General features: G+C 41.0%; 1 protein-coding gene across 1 annotated transcript in view; it reads right to left on the bottom strand.

The window, feature by feature from the left end:
• Nucleotides 1-17,797: 17,797 nt before the first annotated feature.
• The window catches only part of LAMA3 (laminin, alpha 3), a 118,773-nt gene continuing 115,614 nt past the window's right edge, over nt 17,798-20,956 (bottom strand). Inside the window, exons 73-75 of the mRNA XM_009331488.1 lie at nt 19,142-19,235; nt 18,693-18,812; nt 17,798-18,509 (exon numbers count right to left, since the gene is read on the bottom strand). Coding sequence (XP_009329763.1) covers nt 18,364-18,509; nt 18,693-18,812; nt 19,142-19,235 — 360 coding nt within the window. The 3' untranslated portion in view covers nt 17,798-18,363. The remainder of the gene's footprint in view (nt 18,510-18,692; nt 18,813-19,141; nt 19,236-20,956) is intronic.

Below are 20,956 nucleotides of genomic sequence, written 5' to 3' on the forward strand. Positions count from 1 at the left end.
CTTGGAGGGAATTTGTGTGCGGAGCTTGCTTGTTTTGTCCCCCTTCGGGTTTTTTCCCCTGAGTGACTTCCCTTCCCCCCGCACGCCTTTCCTCGCCGCGCTGGTGGGCGCGGCACGGGTGGGTGGCTGCCGGCCGCCTTCCTGCCGGGCAGGCTCTCCGCAGCCGCGAGGCTTCTCGCAAAACCCACTGGGGTTTTCCACGGGTGGGTTGCAGGAGCTGGGGCCGCAGCCGGGCCTTGGATGTGAAGTGATGAAGTGCTCCTCTGATAATGTAGCATTCCCTTTTCAGGGCACTGATTTTTTTTTTTAAAGTTATTTCAGTCAGTGGCCGAGGTCAGTAGCACAGAGACTGAAGTTCCTCGTTTGTGCAACGGTGACTTTGTGACCTCCCCAGTGCAAGCCTGGGAAACTGTAGGGTTTCTAGGAATTTACTCCCTGACTCTTGACGCCTACCTGCGTTAGCAGCAATATGAACTTGCTCGTGAAGCTGACAGCAAAAATCGGTATTTTGCAAGTTTGGTTCGGACACAGGCTAGTTTGGCAGGTGTTTCCAAGCACAGGATGGGTGAGAAAGTACACTTCCATAAACATATCCATTCCAACCCAAAATGGCCAAGTGCCTGGACACTGAAAATACACCCACGTTGTTTTCACCCTCCGCACGAAGAGGCTTTCTTTGCTGCACTTAAATTTAGGTGAAGACACAGGCCTACAAGAAACAACTTGTAGGAAACAAGACCTACAACCTGGTCTTGTTTCCTGTCAGCTAGGACCATGCTGCAAGCTGCTCTCATGAAAATTTAAGGATGACACTCCCCCCCCCCCCCCACCCCTTTCTCGCATACAAAAGAAAGGCATACAAAAGAATGGGACCACGCTCTACTTTTAGTAGCAACCCCTCTTCCCTGTCAAGAAAAACATCTGTCTTCCTGTGAATCAAGTAGCAATATTTCTGTACGTGTCTTATGGAAATCGCTACCACCACCTCTGGAAATACTCTGTACCAAAAGCCTCTCGAGACAATGCTTTTTGAAAGGCGAGGACTGTCTAATGCTGGGAGGCTTCTGAAATCTTTCAGGTGTGAATCGGGCCCTTTTGACTGATTCCCAGCCCCTCTGTCTTACTGAGCAGAGCTGGATTTTAAAGCTCAGAGGGGTTTTTAAAGAGAACATGCCTTCTGTTACAATGCACATCACCAAAACAGCATGATCTACACAGCCTAGAAATTCTCAAGGGCTTGTAGGAAGTCAGCACAGCGTGAATGGGGAACAACGTGTTCTCCCATGTATTCACAGGTTATTTGTGAAATTTGGACTCCAGAAATTCAAGCAGCCTCACTAAAAGGAAGCTGCAGGTTGCAGTTTCACCACCTTTATTCTCCATCTCAGGTGTGTGCAAGACACTGCATTCCAGATGAAAAAAATGACTTCTGTAAGGTTGTCTCCCATGCAGGATTCTGTGGGCAGGGATTCGTGGTGGAGTGGTTTATAATATCCTTTCCCTTAGTCATATGTAATTGATTCAATCAAGAAGCAATGAATCTTCTTATGGATTCCCTGAGAACTCAGCATAGAGAAGGCTACCTCCAAGTACCATTTCTGAGGAGCAGCAAAGAGCCAAGTCTTTTGTGAAACACCTACACCGTTTCTCCAAAGCTAGACTCCTATTTCCTAGCCTCTGTGTTTGAATAATACTGTAGCAGGGCTGTGTGTTCTCTGCAGGTTTTTGGCCCCATGCACAAGGAGCTAGAATTCCTCTGAGATCTTCCTTCTAGCATCCAGTTGCTCCAGACCTTGCTCAGGGCTGGCACTGATAATCTGTTTTCTGTAACAAATGCTTTTATAACTATCCGGTAGCTAGCTATTAATTTTGAAACTCGAGACGTAAATAGCTAAATCAACTCTCCAGAAACGCGGCTATAAATCTATGGAAAAAAATGGCAGAATGAAACTGCATTTCAACTGTTCAGGTAGAGAAGTAACGCATTTGAACACGAGTAATGAAGCAGTATGACATCTGGAGTTTGACTTCAACAGCTGAGCAGCAGCAGTTTTATAGTGCCTGTGGTGTTGTCAGCTGCACTGGAACCACATTTTCCTGCAGAACTGGATTTGAAATCAGCAGGGCTGTAAGTCTCCCTGCCTGCCCTGTAACAGCAGATGAGGTCTTGTGATGGGTTACAGTTAGTTTGATTCACACGGAGGATGTGGTACTGCTGATTCAGCCTGCTAAAAATGGCCAGGGGAGTGAGGAAACCACAGTGAACAGAACTACATGGGTGACTTCTACTTGCTAATCAAAACTTGTATTTACTTACCAGTCTACCAATACTCTAAACGTCTTCCTTGTTTGTTTTTTTTAATTCCTGATAGCATACTATCATCAGCACAATAGGCACTCATGAGCCAACAATTTCAGCACAGGGTTCAGCCGGTGGCCAGCTTTCCCCTTGCCTCACAGCTGGCTGCAGGGAATTGTTGAATAGCCCATGCTACTGTGGCCTGTTACCTCTCTCTTACGAAAACAGATTGAGGCGACTGGTTTGTAATTACTCAAGGACAATAAAGTTACTGATGGCGAGCAAGAATTGTACTTTTAATAAATTACGCGGCCTAAAATTTCCAAGACCTTTACCCTGGTTACCCAGAAGTTGTTAGATAGATAAAAGGCAAAGTGGCTACAATATTCACAGCCTGTAAGAGATACAGAATTGTGGTGGGTTTATAGCCCCTTTGCAGGATGCTGCTGTTGTAGTTCAAGATAGCCTGTACCTTTGAATACTCAGTTACTCTTCCCTTTAACAAGCTTTCCAAGTTTCTGCCCTGTCTTTGTGCTTCTGGCAGGGAGAAGTCCTGCAAGTCATCGTCTTCACATACTGGTCCCTGAGTCAAAAATTGTTTTTCATTGGTGTTTTTCCTCTGTAAGTCTAATTGGAATTTAGCCCTACTATAAACTCCATGAGCTTCAGAGAATGGCAAAAGTTGAAGTAGGCTGGAATAAATTACTACAGAAAAGCATATTGATTTATCTAAAGCATCAGAGAGGAAAGAGTTAAAAACAAGAACAGACCTATATTCATATTTTCTTCAATATAATTTTCATACTCTGAAAATTAGGTCCCACTTGTCCCAGGGCCCTTCTCCACTGTGTCTGGATGAGGCAATCTAACCCCTTGCTTCTGTATCAGAGTGCCCTAAATCTGATTTTGCTGGGTTTCTTTTTACCTATCTTGTTCCAAAACTCTACCTCTGTCCTGGAACACCTCGATAAGCCTGATACAATTTGCACTTTTTAAGACGGAGATGAAATTTCAGCAGTGGATTTAGAATATTTGATCATCAGCAATTAAGTTAGTCACTGCTCGTTTAGGTAGAGAGAAGTAAAATCCTTCAGAATGGAATTAACTTTTTCCCTTTGTGTGGCAGAAAATGTGATTGTGTATGTATATAAAGTGTTGAAAATGCTAGTTAAAATCATAAAGACATCTCCCATACTTTTTCAATCTCAGACAAACCTGCAGAATCTGCTCCTGTAATTTTGAATTCCTTTCAAGGATTCGCTGTTCTAGTTAAATATCAGATGTGGTCCCACTGTTGGTAATGAAGGGATGTTAGAATCCAGAGTATAGCCATCTTTTCCACACTAGCTGTCAGAGGGGTCTTATGTGTGTCAGTGTCTGCCAATAAAGGCTAGTGAATACATAAACGTGAGTTTCTTCCCTTTTTGAATATATTGTATTTGGTAAGAAAAAAATTATTACATTCACAAGTACATTTCTAAGGAAATGTACTTTTTAAGTAGCTAAAGGCACTTGTTCTTGGGCTTTGTGCCTCACACTGTACCTCTGAGTTTTGCAGCAACAAAGGTGCCTGCTTATTGTGTCTTATCACTTAAATATTTATGAGTGGTGAGGTCTACATCTGTTATCATCATGCATTTTCCATACAGCGCAGCAACTAAGCAATACCACGAAGCCAAGCTAATCTTCAGAGCTGGCTCTCCACATTTTCCTATTAATACGCATTGTCATTTTAAGGGCTAAACCCCGCCTAAGGACACATAGATGTCCTTTGACTATCGAAATTTGTCTGTTGTGTCAATAGACAAGAAGTATGCATACATATCCTGGTAAAACAAAACAGGCTCAACGAGCTTCTTCATCCAAAGTATTCCAAGGATACTGAAATGAGTCTTTGGACCCTTTCCTCTGATTAAAGAGCATTACAGTAATAACCATTAGAAGAATAACCTCTGTTTGTTGCAGTGAACTTTACTCCAGAATCAATTACTTGTTCCTCTCACAAGCTTTCTGTTTTCCCTGCCTATTTTTCACAGGAAGCCTTTCGTGTATGGAGAGCTACCAGATGCAAGGTGACTGATCTCTTGATCCTGGTCTCTTGAGCACTCATTTGTGGCTGCTCTCATCTAGTGTGTAACGAGGGCTCCGCTGTGGCATTTCTGCACAGAGAAATCACAGAGATGGCTGGGTCAGAGCAGGTAAAGTTCTTGGAAAGTCAAAAAGGAAAGTGAAAGATGAGACAGAGCAAGTAAGAGCAATTTCATATGTTTTTTTCATATTTTGATTATATTTTATAATGTTTATTTTTATCCACACTTATTGTTGCTCTGGACCCAATATATAATCAGTCATATAGTGGGATAAATTCATGTGCAGTCATACAGAGTTATTTTTACTGAAGCATATGAAGGTGTATAATTTTTTCTATATAAAGGATGCTAAATGACAGAGCTTTTTAGTGTTGGGGTGTTTTTCCCAGAATGTGCTAATGGCCAAACATATGCACACAGTTCTGGAGAAAACAAAGGAATACACAAGTATTAAATACTAACACCTGCTCTGTTCAGGCGGCAGCCACATGCTGGCCTGTTTTATGAAAATTAATTGGAAAAACTTCCACACAAAATAATCATCCTACTTAAATTTTTAAGAGACGATTTAAAATGTTTTACTTTCAGAGGAATGACTTCCTACAGAGCTCAGATCTACATTTGGTTGTAAAAATACCTGCTCTGTATTGCCAGAGAGCATGAAATGTAAAGCCCACATTGACTGCCAGAAATCCACCAATTCTAGCCCAGTCCTTTCTGGGGAGTCAGAACAAAGTCATCTAGATCATAAAAGACAAATCTTTGTCTAAATGTCCTTAAAATCTTTTCAGTATGGAGAGTCTGCAAATTAATTTTCCTTCTTGTTCTTGCTCCAGTGAGCAATGAAAACGGTTGCATCTTTGGTACAGAAGCGGGGGGGTAATAGCAAATAAAAACAGGTGAGCTTAATGGTTTTGTGTATGGAGAGTGAGGTAGGCTGTCTTGCCCAAACTGGAAAATATAAACATTATTTGTCCCACGCAATACCCTTGTTTCTACATTATGGATCCTGATTGGGGCCCTATTAGTCTTTTAGAACAAATAAGAACCTATTCACTTTGACCTTTCACAAGCAGGCCGTAACTTTTAATACTCTAATAATTTTTGCTCATCTGCTTTGGAGGGTCCCTCCAGTTTTCCTGCATTTTTTAATTGTGCATGAAGCCATTTCACAGACCAGATATATTTGTGAAGGATTTTTCTCTATATATTCCTCTATATACACGTACATGTATCTAACTATATGTATAGCGATTGCCAACAAATTATTTGCCCAGTTACTGAGGATATGCCTTTGTACTTTCAAGCTTATGATGAAAAATGAGTAGTCAGCAAGGCTATAGATAACCTGTGGCAAACATATCAACCTTAATAAACACCCTTTGTGTTAGTGCTCCCCCCCAATCCTTGTAATTTAAAATAATCAAAAATCCTTGTAGGACGTATTTTAAATTGTTTGAAATGTAATAAACATAGTATCTTGCTAGGGCTTATTTTCCTTTTACTAGTTTAGCAGTAAATATTTTCTCACAGGTGTCAAGCAGCTTGATGCATAATGTGGTTTGAAATGAGATTATTTAAAGATTACTTGTCAGCAACATTTGTACTTTTCTACTTCCATTTGGGACTTTTGGCATTATATATGTTTTATATTTAGCATCTTAACATTTTTCACTAGCTTATTCCTCAGTCCTTCACTACAAAAATAGAATGGCCTCTGTTGGGCTACAGAGATTTTATTTTGGCCATGTTAGATGTCATGTTTGTTTTTCAGTTTTGAAATCTGCACTTCTTGCCCCTCTTCTTTTTCCTAGCCCGAGAGCGGGGAATATTTTGTTAAAACTTCTAGGGACAAAAAAGTCAGTAGACCCCATTGACGACACAGTAGACCCCTTTGTGACACAAGACACAAGTTTACGTAGACAGATTGTCCAGGTAATTATCTAGAGGAGACTGGGCAAGGCTGTGTGACGCAGCTTTACACTCTTCTCTTTGAAAGACATTCACAACTGCAATGACCAATAGTTGAGGTAAACAGAAAGGAAGGCATGAAAGAAAGACCTGGTGGCTTATGCCTGGGTACCAAAGGCAGCCAAGAGCTCAGCTTGAGAGGCAGATGGAGGTTATGAAGCAGCCACGGCAGAGCTGTGAATCGCCCTTTCCTGGTATTCGTAAAACTGCAAACAGCGGATCCTTGTGCAGATGTCCCTTTTGTCCTGTTTTCACATTTTCGTGCTGCTGTAGGCTTGCAGCTGGGAGTACCACTTCAAGGTCTAAGAAGCCATCACCACCTGATAGTCATATGTCACTCACATATGAGGAAACCTTGCCTCACCTGTGTCTTTCAGCAAGCCACTTAAATTCTCCGTGCATTGGTTCTCATACCTATTGACGGGGTTGTAATGCACAATAATTTTGTGCATTAACATTGGTGGCTCTGCTACATTAAGGCATTCAGTAGTCTACGACTGCCTCAAACTAAAGCATCTTGACTTTCTGTACTGGAATAGACCAAACAGAATATGTTCATTTGAGCAGCTCTGTCAGCAGTGTATATGCCTACAAAGATGGTAAGCTTCTTCCCTTGCCTATACACTGTGTTAGCTACTGATATCTTTGTCCCTGATTATTTCAGTTCCTTATGGTTTGGGAGTTTAATCATGTCTTCTGGAACATAGTGCTCTGTTCTTTACAAAACTCTTCTCTGAGGCTTGCACACATAGACACGGCAACTGGCTTTTAAAAGAAGCAGTATGATCTGCAGCATATATCATATGACAGAAAAAAGCCTAGAAAACATATTGAGAGACAGATGCTACCCCAGATATCAAAGTTTTTATTTCTGGATACTAGCTTCTCATCTGTGAAACTTGTGCTTTGGTCTGAACGCTTCTGCTGCTCACTCAAGAAAATAACTAGTTGTACCATTTAATTTAGAGAACCATTTAACTTGCGAGAAAAGTGATCATGTCTATTTGTATAAACCTAAAGTGAAGGGATCATCTTCTATTAAGTGTGTATTCAGGCAGTATGATTTACATACACTCAGGTTACAGCATTAGCTAGAGGCAACAGCTAAATAGAGCCACGTGCTTATGTAATCTTCATTCTATTCTTCTTTGCTTTAATTTGTTGTTCTGTAGTCATAAACATTAGTTTGTATGAATGGACTGTCGGTTTATATGAATGGAAGATTCTTCACATTTTGATGTGTAAAACTATAAAGCAGACAAAAAAAATACACATTTGTCATTTGGTGGGATTATTTCCTGTATCCGACATTTAATTTAAAAGAGAGTTTAAGAGTCTGGAAGCTGATGCTTGACCAACTAGATTTTGAGTTGACAGTTCCGTAATGAAATTAAGCAAAACCAGAATGTATGTGTTATCTCCTGGTACTTAATGAAATAAGCAGCATGCAGTTGACCAAGGCTCCTATTCTCTAAAACAAGAAGTGATTTCTCTTTTTGCTTACCATTAGGTTTTCCCATTCTTCCACTTACTTCTGGAAACTTAGGCCATTTATTTGGAATACGTACTCTGTCTGAATTGGTTTATAAAATGTTCCTCTTTGGGCACTTGTTAATCAAGGTATGTGAATTGGGAAACACTCCTGAGAATTAAAGATTCCTCCGAGCAGTGACTACCAGAATCAGTTCCCACTACGGGAAGTGGCAGTGTTTGCTCTGCAAGTGAAACGCTGCATTGCAGATAAAGGGAGATGGCAAAGTCAAGATTCTGTGTGCATGTAATGGTAACCACAGGAGTGACTTACAAATCTTAACATACAACAAGATTTTTATTAAAGTAACAAGCAGAACAACAAATTTAATAACCCTCCTCTTTTTTAAAGTGTATTTGGATTCTGAAAGCACTCCTGCCCTTAAACAGCACACTGCCTTTTAAAACCACATATTGGGTGACTTACTCTGTACTGACTCACTATTTATTGTTCTACCAACAGCGTTTTGTGAGGCTGAGAGCTACATACCAGGCAAGCATCTTAAATTGAGTTGCGTAATTTTAGCCATTATGAGTTACGCACAGCAATAACCAGGATAATACAGTGAGAAAAGCTATGCTTTTACTGCAGGCCATTTTTTCAGCGTTCCTCTTCCAGACATAGCACAAGGAGAAATAATCTTTTATTTCCTCAGTGCACTTTCCCATTTTTCATTCCATTAGCATTTTTCTCAAATGCTTTTTTCTACTGCAATTCATCCAGCAAGCGTTCCTCTCTTTTTCCTTCCATTCCTTTCATTTTAATAGCTCTTGCACTTACCTATTTTTAGAGGGGTTGTAAGTACACAAGCACACGTAAATACACGTTCTAGCTCACATCTCTTTATTTGATATGCCTTTCACTTGGGGTTCAGCCTACATTTTCTTCTTAGGTTCTCAAGCTTCAAGTTATACAAAGCACCGACAATATAGTTCATATATTTTAGTTTCCCTGGTGTAAGGTAGAAACTAAGAAGAAATATATGAGCCCACCAGTTTGTCTGGCTCATCACAAAAGCAATGAGTTCAATACAGATTTCTTCCAGTGATAGCACCGAGACACTGAAAAATAAGAAGGTGAAGAAATGCTGGCAAATCTAGTGTCATAGATCCAAGCACTGCCTTATCATCATGATGAGTCACAGCATCTTAATATGGAGATGCCGGGAGCTAACCACACTATGTTTGGGTAACTCAATACTGAAAAGGATGAGTGACAAAAGCATTTATAATGACAAATTTTCCCTGTAATTGGAAGCAGGAGATAGTTCCCTGTGGCTTGTTCCTTTCTTCACTGAGGCCTGCTGCCAACACTGCACAATGGTATTTCTATAGCTAGGTTGTAAGGCAGTCTAATTATTCCTGAGGACTAACATGTAATCAAGCGCTGCATCCATCTTCAGGGAATTAGTTCAGTGGGTTTCTTGCTCGGAGCCCAGAGCTAGGTTGGCTGCTGCCATGTCCCCTTACAGCATACGTTTAAGGTGGTGTGTGGGTACGTTTTTGTTTGGGGATAACTAACCTGCCTCCACTGATTGTAGAAGGAGAGCCTAGAGTAGATACCCAATTTTTATACAACTGAAGTTGTGAGATGAGTGACCATACTACTCCACAAATGCTATGGGTCTTACTGAAGTCAGATAGGTGTTATATAGCAAGTACCAGTGCTACTGGCCAGTTCATATGCACAGAAGTCTGTCTAGCCATTCCGTTTGCCTAAAATCAAGTAGGTCCACATGTTTTTTAACTTTCTGTGGGTCCCAAATGAAAAATAATGAGTTCACCTACCTTAATCGTAAAAGCCTTAACATTTTTGTCTGGATTTGGTGTTGGAATGTGCTCCCATAAGCACAGCTATGCCTGAAATGCAGATGCATGTGACAGTGTTACAGTGCTTGTTGGTGCCAGCCAGGGTTGTTTTGTGCATTGCTGGTACAGGACATTCACAAAAAAACCCCTACATTAGTACTCCCCGCTGAAACACAGGAGACTTCATTTTACCTATACGAAAAGCAAACTTTTGTTTTCAAACAGGTCTCTGGGCCTTAATAAGTTTCTGAAAGCTGCAGTTACATTTTCAAATGACTACTTGAGGCAAATGCTTTCTGCAATTTGTGTGAATTTGTTATAGCTGGGAATGCCTACATACTATTCACACACCCAAGCAGATCCCATGGAAATGTTGCAAATTATACCGAAGAACGTTATTTCAAACATGCACAGGAATTTTCCAGCAGAGATCATTATGTAGGTATGAGACTCTTACCTCAGGAAAAGCCTTCATCAGGCAGCTCGGTTATACAATGAGCAAATGCGAAGGGCCACATGGAATAATCACTGTTGTCCGGATTGTGAAGCCATTCCATTAAATCTAATCCCTGCTCGAGGCGTGGTGGTCCCTTTGATCACGCTCCAGCCCTTTCCTCTCCAACTTGCACCTGCCCTTGCTGAAGCTCGCCCTATTACTACACTCCGTTTCAGCATGCAGATAAATTAAAAGATACGATGCCAGAGGCTGAAATTTAGGAATATGCAACGCAATCTTTGGTTTTCACCAAACTAGAAATTTGTTGTGCTTTGTAAATGACTCTAAACTGTGTCTCTTGGTTGCAGCCCTCAGTAACTTCTTTTTTTCCTGTCTAGAAAATTTGACTCTATTACAGGAGAAATGAGGACACCTATCCTAGGCAACAAAATGCTACCTATGGCTTCATTGCCAGGGGAGTCCCTACAACTGAAAAGACTGGCATAGGATATTTGTATTTACTTGACATGGTAAGATTTTATAATATGCCCTTCATAGGCCCGGGGCGGAAACTGTAGGGCAAATGTAAACTTCTTTATAGCTGCAGTGAGTAAAGAAGCCAGTATTTATCTTGGGCAACTGCAGAGAGGCAAGGGTCAGCCACAGAAAATATCAGCAGTCAGAAACGACTCACCAGAGCTCAGTTTCCTCAGATCTGAGAGGAGGAACTAGGAACAAAACCTGCTTGTAGCCCCAGCTAAGCCGAGCTGCAGACGTGGGTGTTTGGATTTACATCACTGCATCATGTCTTATGCAGAAAGCAGTTTCTACTAGAAATTGATATATCAGAGGAAGTTCATCCTAGTCAAAGTTATATTGAAGGGTTTAAGCTCAGCTGTACAACTGTCTTCACAAATAAAAAGGAGGCCAGCGCTCAGTGCCTCTCAGAGATGCATGCGTGAGAGGGCCCTCTGAGGGGAGCAGAATAGGCAGGAAGGGGTGTGGAAAGCTATCTTATGACTAATTGCTGTTTGCAGCTGCAGATAGACATGTGCTTAATTATCTGCTATATGCATGCAAATTTGGTTTGCTGTCACTAGAGTCCAGATGTTCCCTTCCATTATACTAAGTACAACAAACAAAAGGAAAAGGGTCAGAGGGCAAAATGAAAGGGGCCAGGAGCGGCAGCTTCGTGCTATTTTCCTTCCTGTCATATGCTAGGCCTGGCCTACCATTTTTCTGAACTCCCCAAGACAGACAGAGATTTGTGAGTTCATAGGCTGCGCACCTGGTCAGAGAGGAGGTGAAGCCTGAGAAAAGCCGTTCCCCACAGCTCCCCTCCCAGGGCAATACCGGGGAAGGGGTGTAGGCAGGCACCCAGCCCCGCGGCAGGCAGAGGCCGGGCTGCGGAGGGGGCTGGGGCGGCCGGGATGCCATGCAGGCACGCAGGAGCTGCCCAGGAGCGCAGCACTCAGTCTCGGGTTGGAAGGGGGCAGTGGCTGGGCTCCTTGACACCACCAAGTAGCCTGAAATTGTTCAGTCAAGCTAATGGTCATCACAGTTCCTAACTGGCTTCTCTCCGGTAGACGTTTCCCTTGGGAGGGGTAAATCCTCTCAGAGCAGTCTTAAGGCTTACTTTTCCTTACGTACCTTTCTTTCTTCAACTATAAAGCTTTTTACTTTCTATCCATCCTCTAGGCTCACATCTGTTCTTTAGGTAATTTTTTGTACTGATAAAAAAAGTACAGTATTTTTTTCACAGAAAGTTAATTGAAACATTCTTTGTTTTAACTCGTTGTAGCAAAGTGCTTTTCATAAGGTCTATACATTGTGTTCCCAACATTTAAAAACAAGAGGCTACATAAGCAAGACTAGATCCTTTTCTCCTATCAGCCCAAATCATCCAGAACTACGTTGATTTATACCGATCATGCACCTGGCCTTTATTCTGTTTGATGGCATTCAGTGTCTCTTTGGAAGAGTTAACCTATTCATGCCAATTTAATTAAATAACATTGATGATCATTAGTGGTTTCGTGGTGTCTGTTTTGAATTAAATTTGTTCTGAGTATATATGTCATGTTGATTCGTTTTATCTTTTGTGATAAATGCAATACACATAGATTCAGAGATCACATGTCCTCTTAAGTGGCTCAGCAGTGGGAACATTTCCTTCCTTTAACGTGGCCGTATCAAGTTACAAGGATCTGACTAAATACAACGTATCAGTTGAAAAATTGGTCCTACTCTTCTGCATAAAGGGATGATGAAATTGCCAGAAGGGTCTTCTTTTTCTTTGAGCCTGGCAAAGGCATAGTGGGATGACTGCAGTTACTGCTGATTTCGAGCAGCACGGGAAAGGGCTGAGCCCGGGCGGGCTCTTTGGGCGTTCAGGCTGGCTGGCTCACGGGTGGTGGTCTGAGACCACCCCCCAGCGCTGCCTTCACCGCTGACACTCGTCAGGCAGAACAGTTTACCTGCGTGGTCTCCTTGCTTCCACCCCTATTGCTGATGCAAATACCCTTTGTGTTTGTGTAAAGATTCCATTTATGTATATTTGCACAAAAAGGGTTATCTTAGGTTTTCTGCAGACTGTGTCCTGCCCTGTATTACATAACAGATTTAATCTGCAGTAACAATTCTCTATAAACCTTGGCAGTATCTTAGAATACATTTTTTATAAACTGTATGTAAGATTTTCTGCATGTTTTAATAAGGTGTGTGAGCCAAAGTCCTGTGAAGTGGTTAGATCTTTCCACTAAGCCACTGAACTTTGGATCACGCCTACGTGTTTTCTTGGAGAATTGCCCAGCGTGCCTTTAGCTTCTTTACTACTTAGGTTACTGTCCCCAGGGGTATGTCATTACCTGTGATTTAACTCAGTACAGCAACGGCAAAGTTAGAACTTTATTACTGATTTGACACCTTGTTCTCAGGTAAATTTTACTAGTTGAAACCCTTGCCTCAGCCAGAGGAATCGGTGCCTGGGTGTATTACTGACTCTCTAGGTTTGTAGCATCCGGACAGTAATTCTGATCAGAGAGTAATCAGAAGGATCTAGAATTAGGATTTATGGCAGGTGCTGTTACCTAACAATATAAATCCTCTATTAAGTAATCTCTCATGCTGATAGATTTTGGCTCATTATGTTATTAACACACTGTTAATTAAAACTGCGTCTGCAAGAGCTGGACACAGAGCCATTTATTTCTGTATCTTTTAAAATTATTTTCTTCATTATGCCTTCAGGCTTCGAAAACCAGATCTGAACAGTTCTTTCTGGATTGAAATTCTAACAGTCTTCTTCCATATCGATTTATAAATTACTGACATTCCTATGAATGTAATTATTCATTCTTACCAGTGCATAGTCCTCCTGTGACAGGAATCTTAGACATAGGCTCCCGCACAATAGAGAAATCTGTTGCTGTTCCCAGTTTAAATATAACTGAACAGAGACAAAAGATCATGATGCCGACTATCTGTCTTTTTATTCTGTGTAATAATGCAGCAGTGCTCAATCTTTATCAACGAGTGGGTGACATCTTAACAAAGAAACTGTGTCTCATGGAACATTTCACATATGCTTCACATTCGGAACAACCTGTAGGAAACACAGTAATTGGCTGAGGTGCAAAGTAATGATAGGAGTGTGTTTATAAAAGTCTTACATATTTTGAATGCTATCAGCTGCAAACCAGGAGACACAGTATGATATGAACAGCAGGTCATAGTTTGGTTTCATTGCTACAGAGGATCCCCAAAATTGACAGAGAGAACATAAAGACTCATTGGTTATTTTGCCTGCAATTCTTTATACTCAGAGGATGCTTCATTGCAGCTCTGGCAATGACCAACCTCTTGCAGTTTTGAGATGTCTGGGCTAGCTGCACAAAGGAGGTTTATGCTTATGCCTTGCAGTCTTAATGCCTTCAGTGGAGCTAGAACATTGTATTATGGCACTATCCCCTTTAATGTAAAGTAGTTCCTTTTGCCAGGGACATCCATTTAATGTATTTTTAGAAAATACAGACAGATTTGCCCAAGACTGGACCATTGTGTCCTAAATTTCCTTACATCATTGGAGAAAGATGCAGAAGTTTCTTTTAAATGAGGAAACCACAAAGAGAATGGTAAGAGGCAAAAAGCATGGCAAGAGTTTATTACAAAGCCATAATGCATTTATAGCGTTTTCAGTAAGACTGCATTTTCCAGGCTATTTTATGAGGAGCAGAAAGGAAGCAGCAGGGAGAAAAAACCCCAAATAATTCACAGAGGACTCCTGAAGAGACAAGGCTACTATCAAGAGGAAGGGATAAAATGAAATGGCTCACAGCTGACTCCAAACAAGTGGTTACAAAACTGGAGAAAGTTAACTCACCCAATTCATTTTGCTGCTGACAGAAGTGAAAGGTTGATGGCTCTGGATTTTACATGAAAGCTTTACAGTAACAAAAGCACAGACCTTCAAGCTCAGATACAGGAAGACAGTTAAGAAGTTTTACTTGGAAGTTTTTGTTTTTAGAAACTTAAGTTACAGTATCGTTTATAAGCAGTGAAAAGGAAAAATGTTTTCCTTGTACATATACGCTTTTTCCTACAGTGAATGTATATTTCTTTCGACAGTGCCCTGTGATCTATTTCATTTTATTTGCCTGCAGTTAGGCTTCCTAACTGTCTTTCAGCCCCCATTAATCTGGCTGTATTTTGCCATTATAATAAATGGAACTCACGGACCTTGGTGTTGTCCACCTCAGTAACATGATCCTATTAAATCTAATCCAAATTAACTGGAGGAGAACCCTTTGGCCTTGATACTTATATGGACAAGAGAGAGATTTGGTGCTAGCAATACCAACGTGGTTTAGTCTGGAGAGGAAATCTGCTCTCCTTATCGAATTGATTTGGGATTCAGATGAGCCATTAGGGCAATCTAAACACACTGTTAAAGAGCGTGGGATTTTAGCCATTCACTCTCAGTGTATTGAACACTATATTAGATCCTTTTTCATTAAACTTTCAAAATTTTCCTCAGAAGCTTGAATTTCAAGAGGTACAAACCATAAAGCAAAATCTTGCCAGCAGACATTAACATATATATTTCTTTGGTTATTACTTCTAATTTTAAGGTGAATGAAGCAAAATGCAAGCTGTGATACCTTTCCACCCTTGAACACAAGCAATGAGTAATAATGCAGGCTTAGAAAGGATGACTGGAGTTGAGAGTTTTTTACCATTAAAAATACTAGTATTACTTAAAGGCTTGAATAGCAAATAGTAAAGATGACTAGAGAACAAAAAAATACAGGGAAAGCCTCTCCTGTGGGAGTTATTTACTTTTGTTCTAACACGGAAATTGATAGATAAGGGGGGGCACCTGAAATGCTACAGACAAAGGAGGTAAATAATCCATGGAAGTTACTGTCAAATGGCAACACTCAGATGATGAAAGCCTTGGAAATACTAATTGTAACAATATAAAAACCCATGACACCGTGTTTAACCACGACTCACATTCCTATTTATTCACATGACATTTCATCTTACTAAAAGATTTAGTCACTTCTGACCTGCTATAAAATGTATTGGGGGAATTGTTTATCTTGACTTTAACAAAGATCTTCTCTGGTGAACCTGAAGAGAAGGAACCTTTATAATTGGAATCATGTCTACCATTCATGACTTGAAATGCTTGAAAATTCAGGCTCTTGTTTTCCAGAAGATGTTTTCCATGTGAGAAAATTCAGAATATTCTAAGCACAGAACAGACAATGCATGAAATACAGTTCAGTGTTCATGTGGATTTCTTCAATAATAAGGTTTCTTCATCAGACTAATCTAAACAGGACAACTTCTTTCCTCATGTAAAGATTATCCACTGGCTCTTCAGGATCAAAAAGCTTTTTACTAAGTGTTTATCAGCCTGATACATATTTACCTGTGTTAAAATACAAAACCTGAAACTCTAGTTGGCTTTTATTGATTGTCCCAACAATGTGTGACAGCCTGACTCTATGGAAGCAATACAACTGAAGAAACTGGGGGGAAAAAAACCACCAACCAAGAACCTTAAAAACCAGAGACTTTTGTACTTTTTTGTTATGCATTAGGATTGTACTGGAATTAATACTTACTAATCATTATAACTTACATTTACTCAAGTCTTCATACATTTTTCATTTCTTCGTGTCAGCATTAAAACTACTTCTGATAAAATAAAATCAGATGGAAGGGAATTGAAATCCAGGACTGGCTCCAGGTTGTGTTGCAAAAATCTTTGCCATGTTTGCTTTTTCTGAGGGGGGAAGGGAAGAAGGAAAAGGCTTTTTTGTGACTAGGGAAAATCTGCTTCAGAGAGCAGTCTGGTGGGCATGAGATATGAAATGTTACTAGAGAATTGCTTGGTAAAGTTTAACTGTTCTTCCTTTCTCCTTGCGGAAATTTTCAGTGCCAACTAAGGCCAGTAAATCAATTGAGTATTTCACAGTTTTGGTCACCTGAATATTTGACAATCTACTACAAAGGCAGGGGGCTTTACGCATAGAAAGGATTCGGTTGTTGCTCCCTGAAAAGATGATTTCCAAACCCCACCACCTCCAGGCTGATGGGTGTTTCTGCCCCACGTGGCAGGCAGCCATACAGGAGAAGCTGTTTCTGCAGAGCATCTGCAGGGAGAGGGCTCTGCCATTATGTGCCAGTCCTCTGCTCCCTCAGAGGCCTCAACCACGGCACGCTTTCACTGCATCCCTTTTGCTCCAAAACTAGCTCTACAGCTAAGAAACCGCTGCATGGACATAGATTTGCCCGTAGCAGAGCTGCCATTAAAGAAAAAGCAACACAGGATTTGGTGCGAACAGCTTTCTGACACTTTTGCCACCCTGCAAAGCTGCAAAAATTTGATAAGGGATTAATGACCAAAGCCATAAGGGCTATTGGTCTTGCATCTTCTTCTATTAATCCAGCTAGCACCTCATTCCAAACACACTGAGGACACGCTGCTGCATCTTGAGCAAAGAGGCAGTGGAAGGTGGGAGCAAATATTGCATTAGGTGGGAAGGAGGGTTTGTTTGCATCGCTGTCTACTCCCACCTAGGACCAGCCTTCGAAAATGTTTTAATTTTGCAAAAGAGGGTTGGCAACAGGGAATTGGGAAAAAAAAAAAGGAACTATCAAAATGCTGCTTCTGAATGACAGTGGAAGAAGAAGCCATGTCAAGTCTGTTCAGTCCAGCCCTGTATTCAGAAGAATAAAGCAAACTGGGTCCCCCGCCCTCCACCATGGGTCACGATCAGGTACACAGATTTGAACGTCAAAGAAAATAGTTTTGCTGGTTTAGTCCTGCAGTTCATGCTACATAACTTGTAGCGGGTACAACTGCTGTTCCTAATATAACTTGTCTTCATTTAATCAGAAAAAACAAACCTATGGAGGAGACTTTCTGGCTCTGAAGATTACAAGAAAAATTTCTCTCTTTCTGAGGTTTTTATATAACCAAATTCTAATAAGCAGAGATGATGGACTTCTGCTTATTCAGGCAAATCAGCTTCTTCAAGCTACAGAAATATTTGCATAAAGGAAGCAGCAGTTAGCAGCCCGTAAAAAGCACAAAAAAGAAACTCCAGGTTAAAATAACCAAACAAGAAAATGGATGGTTTTAAGAACATACTGCATTTATTTGGCCCCAGAATTCCTAGCATTGTAACAAACTCCCAATTTTACTCCTTAAAGTGCTTCAAACTCCATTTATATTATTATTATTACTTTTAACATTAAAGTACATTTCTGTATAAACATCAATCCAAAGAGATTTATATTTTTATAAAATTCTTTATATTAGTGGATCAAATTTGCTCTCAAGATGACCAGCATTAAGGCAAATTTCCAAATTTAAGACACTGGAGTTACTCAAGTCTATGCTGTTGTGGGTGAGAGCAGAATTTGGCCCAGTAGGGTATATACAATTGTATTTTCTGCATATATTTCAAAAGGCACAATGGATTACCTCGGAAATCAGTAACATTTAAAAGGGAGTTTATCAAAGCAAATACTTTTAATTTGCTTTGGCGCAGTCCACATCCAGAGGATGCATTTGCTCACCAGCTGTTCTGAATAACCAGCCTGATGACAGTGACACGGTGATCAGCAAAAGGGGAACCCACGTTGCATGAATTCACACAGTACTTCAGCAGACCCAACCTGATACATGTACAAGTACCGTAACAGCAAAGTTACTGCGCCGGGCACCCGTGCAAACTCACTACACCATGAACCTCTGAAATTCTCCTGGTGGAGACATGTTTGTCATTGATATTAATATTCTGAAGACAGCCAAAAAATGGGTCTTTAACCGGAAGCCACAGTGCGTCCAAATTTGCTACAAAAAACAAGGTAGAAAGATCAAGTTAATAAAATGAGAATGATTTTAAGGAACATTAATTACTGCAAGGCTTTCAAACGAGGGGGAATGATATAGGACTACATGCACGAACGGGACCTTTGTTTTGGAAAGGAAAAAAAGCCAGTAGATACCTGAAAAAATAAGCAGCAATAATATTACCTGGAATTTTACCGAAGTAGAGTGGCTGATGAACACGTCCAGGAGGAGAAGGTGGAAGTCCAGTGGTATAGTTACTCCGTGTGTCCACCTCTAGCTGCACCGTGTTCTCCTCCTGAGAGACTGCAAAGAAGCAGGTAAATGAGTACTCTTTTCTCAACCCTATTAAAGAATCAACTAGATATGGCACTATTTTTAAATAGCATCTGTCTTGACATTTAACTCATAGGAAAAATAGATTTTATTTTAATTCAAAGTCAAATTGACACATCTGGGTACTCTGGGGCTAAATACAGCCCCCAAAACCCGTCTTATGTAACACAAGACACGTTGTTCTAAAGAGTATTCTCAGAATGAACAGAAGTGAAGTGATTAATAAAAATCTGGAGCTGCAATGCTCTGTGCCCACTGTCCTTTCAAAGTTTCAGAAGAACTGGTATGGTACAACATACCTGCAACAGTATGCCACTGTCCATTAGACAGAGGTTGCTTAGGTGTGACTGATGTCTGGAATTCTCCAGCACCACTATTTCCAGCAGCAATGACCTGTGAAGAAGTTATCTTTTAAGTTACCATAGCAAAGAAAAGAGCAATGGAAAAATACAGTACTTCAGGTAATTTACTGAACTTGTGATGGCTGGGTTTCACCTAGTTTTAAGAGTCACAGTCATTGTATACATATTTCAGAAATTATCCTCTCCAAGAGGAAAGTAAATATCCCTAATAGAATCCCAGGAGAGGATATTTTACAAATTTTACAAGTATAAATACATACCTTTGTCTCTCACCCTTACATCTTACAAAACTATGTTAATTCTTTTGACATAATCTCTCTGAGACAAGGTCTTTCCTACTAGGCAAAGTAGGAAAAATAGTACTCCTTTCCCAAAGCAGTCATCTACACGCTTGGCATCTCCTGAGAGAATCTCTGCAATATATTTCTCTGGCCTTTCACACAATTTTGGACTACTCAGAATTCACTCACGAAGCTTGCAGCCTGACTATTTAAGATGACATTTTGAACAAGCACCTGCTTGTGCTTTCTCACATCTTGCTTCTCGTTCCTTGTGAGTGCATTATTTTTTTTCAACATCTTCCTTTCAAACTCCCTTTTGGTGTGATGGTTACAACAAACTTGGTAATGGTCAGGTAACTGATATACTGAGTCCACTTCCTATCAGGCTGATTGATGGTGTCCCATTGACCTTTTATTCCTTCCTGTTGCATCCTGTCCACACTGACAGCCACCATGAATCTAAGTTACTGCTGAAAAAAGTGGTCAATCGTGCCCTTAAGGAGTCCCCAGCTGTTGATGCCTCTGCTTCCATGTGCTAGATGTGTCTTGAACCAGATCAGTGATCTGGGGGAAACTAACTGACAACAAAAAGATAAATAATAAAACCAAGTTCCGTAATCTGGGAAGAGAAGAGCAAAGCTGAGCTTTCTGAAGTTAGGTAGACTCATGCTGGTTTAAACTGTGCCATGAGACAGCAGGTTCTGTGAAGCACTGACATCTTCCTATTTGATGTCTCTCCAGCAGCAACCACAATAGTTTTGTAGTCCAAAATTCACATTCTGAAGCTGTTACATTACGAAAAAGCAACAGTGATAATAATCACCCCCATGACACACCCACCAGCTAGAGGAGATGATGCTAACACAGAGCAAGACTGCTCAAGTTCTATAATGGATGTGGTTACGGAGCTACATCAGTACAGCCACATGATGACTGACATAGGAATGGGAATAAGCCACAGAGTTCTGTAGCCTCTGGCCAAATCTCCAGTGGGTTTTTGCAAAGGTTCAGAAGCCTGAGAAAATTAAGACTGTGCCCTACTGCTGACCACTGTGAAGAAAGCTTGTGCAAGCTTTATCAATGATCTGGATGAGGGGATCAAGTGCACCCTCAGTAAGTTTGCAGACAACACCAAGTTGGGCGGGAGTGTTGATCCACTTGAGGGTAGGAAGGCTCTGCAGAGGGACCTGGACAGGCTGGATCAATGGGCCGAGGCCAACTGTATGAGGTTCAACAAGGCCAAGTGCCGGGTCATGTACCTGGGTCACAACAACCCCATGCAGCGCTACAGGCTTGGGGAAGAATGGCTGGAAAGCTGCCCGGTGGAAAAGGACCTGGGGGTGTTGGTCGACAGCCGGCTGAACATGAGCCAGCAGTATGCCCAGGCGGCCAAGAAGGCCAATAGCATCCTGGCCTGTATCAGAAATAGTGTGGCCAGCAGGAGTAGGGAAGTGATCGTGCCCCTGTACTC

This window comes from Pygoscelis adeliae, unplaced genomic scaffold (genome assembly GCF_000699105.1).
Source record: "Pygoscelis adeliae isolate BGI_AS28 unplaced genomic scaffold, ASM69910v1 Scaffold108, whole genome shotgun sequence".
NCBI classification, from domain to species: domain Eukaryota; kingdom Metazoa; phylum Chordata; class Aves; order Sphenisciformes; family Spheniscidae; genus Pygoscelis; species Pygoscelis adeliae.